This window comes from Notothenia coriiceps, unplaced genomic scaffold (assembly GCF_000735185.1).
Source record: "Notothenia coriiceps isolate Sejong01 unplaced genomic scaffold, NC01 NC01_scaffold00002415, whole genome shotgun sequence".
Classification (NCBI taxonomy): Eukaryota; Metazoa; Chordata; class Actinopteri; order Perciformes; family Nototheniidae; genus Notothenia; species Notothenia coriiceps.
The window spans coordinates 1-2,748 of record NW_011335116.1 but is presented as its reverse complement, the minus strand read 5'-3'; the positions used below and the strand labels follow the sequence as shown (position 1 = coordinate 2,748).

General features: G+C 43.6%; 1 protein-coding gene across 1 annotated transcript; it reads right to left on the bottom strand.

The window, feature by feature from the left end:
* Positions 1 to 850: 850 nt before the first annotated feature.
* LOC104967583 (coagulation factor X-like) lies at positions 851 to 2,196 on the bottom strand (the record flags this gene model as incomplete). Its single annotated transcript, XM_010797084.1, has 4 exons — positions 2,124 to 2,196; positions 1,362 to 1,522; positions 1,090 to 1,114; positions 851 to 964 (listed from the first exon to the last, which is right to left on the bottom strand). Coding segments are annotated over exons 1-4 (373 nt in total), but the record flags the coding sequence as incomplete, so codon positions are not given.
* Between the last annotated feature and the right edge of the window lie 552 nt (positions 2,197 to 2,748).

Sequence of the window (2,748 nt, the reverse complement as noted above, 5' to 3'; positions counted from 1 at the left end):
CATATTTTAGTTGACCTAATTAAAACCGTTTTGTTTTTTATTTATGTGTCACAGTATCACCTCAAAATACAAGATACGAAACATTTTCAACCGTGCAACAAAATATAAATAGTCCTACAAATACTTTTATTTTATTTCCTTCTTATTTTTGTCTAAACTCAAGGGAGCCAGAGCAGAGGGCTTAAAGGGCCGCATGCGGCCCGTGGGCCGCGGGTTGCCGACCCCTGGTTTAGAGGAAGCACTGTTAGCATCATTAGCATCAGTTTAGAGGAAGCAGTGTTAGCATCACTAGCATCAGTTTAAAGGAAGCAGTGTTAGCATCACTAGCATCAGTTTAAAGGAAGCAGTGTTAGCATCAGTTTAAAGGAAGCAGTGTTAGCATCACTAGCATCAGTTTAAAGGAAGCAGTGATAGCATCACTAGCATCAGTCTCGAGGGCGGTGATGTGTTTGTTGATGTGTTTGGTGTTGATGTGTTTGTTGATGTTTTTGGTGTTTGGTGTTGATGTTTTTGTTGATGTGTTTGGTGTTGATGTGTTTGGTGTTGATGTGTTTGGTGTTGATGTTTTTGGTGTTGATGTGTTTATTGATGTGTTTGGTGTTGATGTTTTTGGTGTTGATGTGTTTGGTGTTGATGTGTTTGGTGTTGATGTGTTTGTTGATGTGTTTGTTGATGTGTTGATGTGTTTGTTGAAGTGTTTGGTGTTGATGTGTTTGGTGTTGATGTTTTTGTTGATGTGTTTGTTGATGTGTTTGGTGTTGATGTGTTTGGTGTTGATGTGTTTGGTGTTGATGTTTTTGGTGTTGATGTGTTTGTTGATGTGTTTGTTGAAGTGTTTGGCGGTCCGTACCGATCTCACAGTTGAAGCCCTGGTACCCGTCTTTGCAGTAGCACGTGTAGCTGCCGATCCCGTCTTTACACACTCCATTGTGAGCGCAGGGCACCGACAGGCAGGCGTCGCCATCTGAACAACAACAACAACTCAGTTCCTGCTTTCTTTGGTACATTTCCTGCTTCACACATATTGAAAGATTGATGTTAAAAAGAACCAGATGCTTCTATAGGTAGAGTAAATAACAAAGGTCTTACCAACGTATTTGGCCCAGAATTCATTCTGAAAACAATAAATCAGAGAATTAAATATTTCAACTCAAACCATGAGTGGAAAAATAGGTAATGAAGGTTTTTTGGGAATCTTTTTATCAATATCTGAACCTGGCAACTTTGAATAACATGTTGAATGTTTGCTGTTGATTCCTAAGAAGCTGTACCGCCAACAACGACCCTCAGTGCTAGCTGTCCCTGAGAGTGAATCAGATCTCTGAAGTGTTCGTGGTGTTTGAGTTTCAGGAGATATTCACCGTTTTGTCTTCGTTCTCGAAGATCTCCCGCGCCTCCTCCCAGTCGCAGCGCTCCTCCCGGCACTCCCGCTCCATGTTGCCCTGCTTCATTTCCTCCAGGAAGCTGTTGGCTCGTCTCCGGCGGCTCAGGAGCTGCCGCGCCGAGTCGCCGTCCAGAAACACTGAAACACAAACATCGGTACGTCTCTGGAAAACACTCAAATCACAATTCTATCACGTTAGAGTAAACTGGGTAATCATGTTAGCCGTGTTAGCTTTGTTAGCCAAGTTAGCTTTGTGTTAGCCACGTAAGCCACATTAGCCGCGTTAGCCATAAGGACACCTTAGGCCTACGCTTTATTTTTGAAAATGATTCCAATATCTTCACCAGTTAGCGTTTCTACAAGTGCTTTTTGTAATAACTCTTAAAACCTTTGACATTTCCACTCAAGACCCTTTTGTAGACACTCCCAATGAGAAGCATTTTAGAGAAACAGGCGCCACACCTCGATGTTTCAACGTGTAAACCGAAAGGCGCAGCAACCACCAACTGGACGCCAAAAAACAACATCGCCCATCTTCGTAGCTATAATTTATCTGGTAATAAAACCTTAAAATTACAAGAAAATGGAAATAATTTCAGCCCTTCTGTTCTGAGCTAAACCCAGCACACTGGACGGGGTCAAGGGTCAACACAACCCCCCTCTACCAACAACACACACCCCCGCCCCCCCCTTCTCACCTGGATTATGTAAATGAGCCTGTAATATGTAAATGAGGTACCTTGGTGCGCGGCGATCAGCTGCAGCAGCAGGACGCCGAGCGTCAGCCGGAGAACACAAACAGACGTCAACATGGCGCCGCTACCACGGAGAATAAAACCTGAGAGAGAAGAGAGGAAGTAATGGAGGAGGGAAGGAGGGAGGAGAGAGGGAGGAGAGAGGGAGGAGGGCAACGACCTGAGGGAGTGTTTACACTCATTCAGGTTTAAACTGTGACTCAGCTGAGGTCAACATGTGTTTGCAGACTGGAAACTACAGCAGGAAGTGCTATGGCCATTTCAGGCTGTCAAAGTAAAAGCGCTATTGTAAGACATTTTAAAAATGCGGTTAATTAGATTTATTTATATCGTTTTTAAATATTGAAAAAAACATTAAACATTTTTTTTAAAAACATTTTTTAAAATTAGGGCTGTCAAGTTAACGCGTTAAAACAGAGGAGCGACATTTCGTCGACAACTGCGCCGAGCTCTTGACTTTATGCAGGCAGCCAGACAGCGGGACATTGTGGGAACAGTCAGCACACTCAGCACGGATAGTGCAACATGATTGCAGCGTCCAGGCAGCTCCCGTTCGAGCATATGCCTTGAGTTGCACATAGCTCCAACGATCCATCACACACACACACA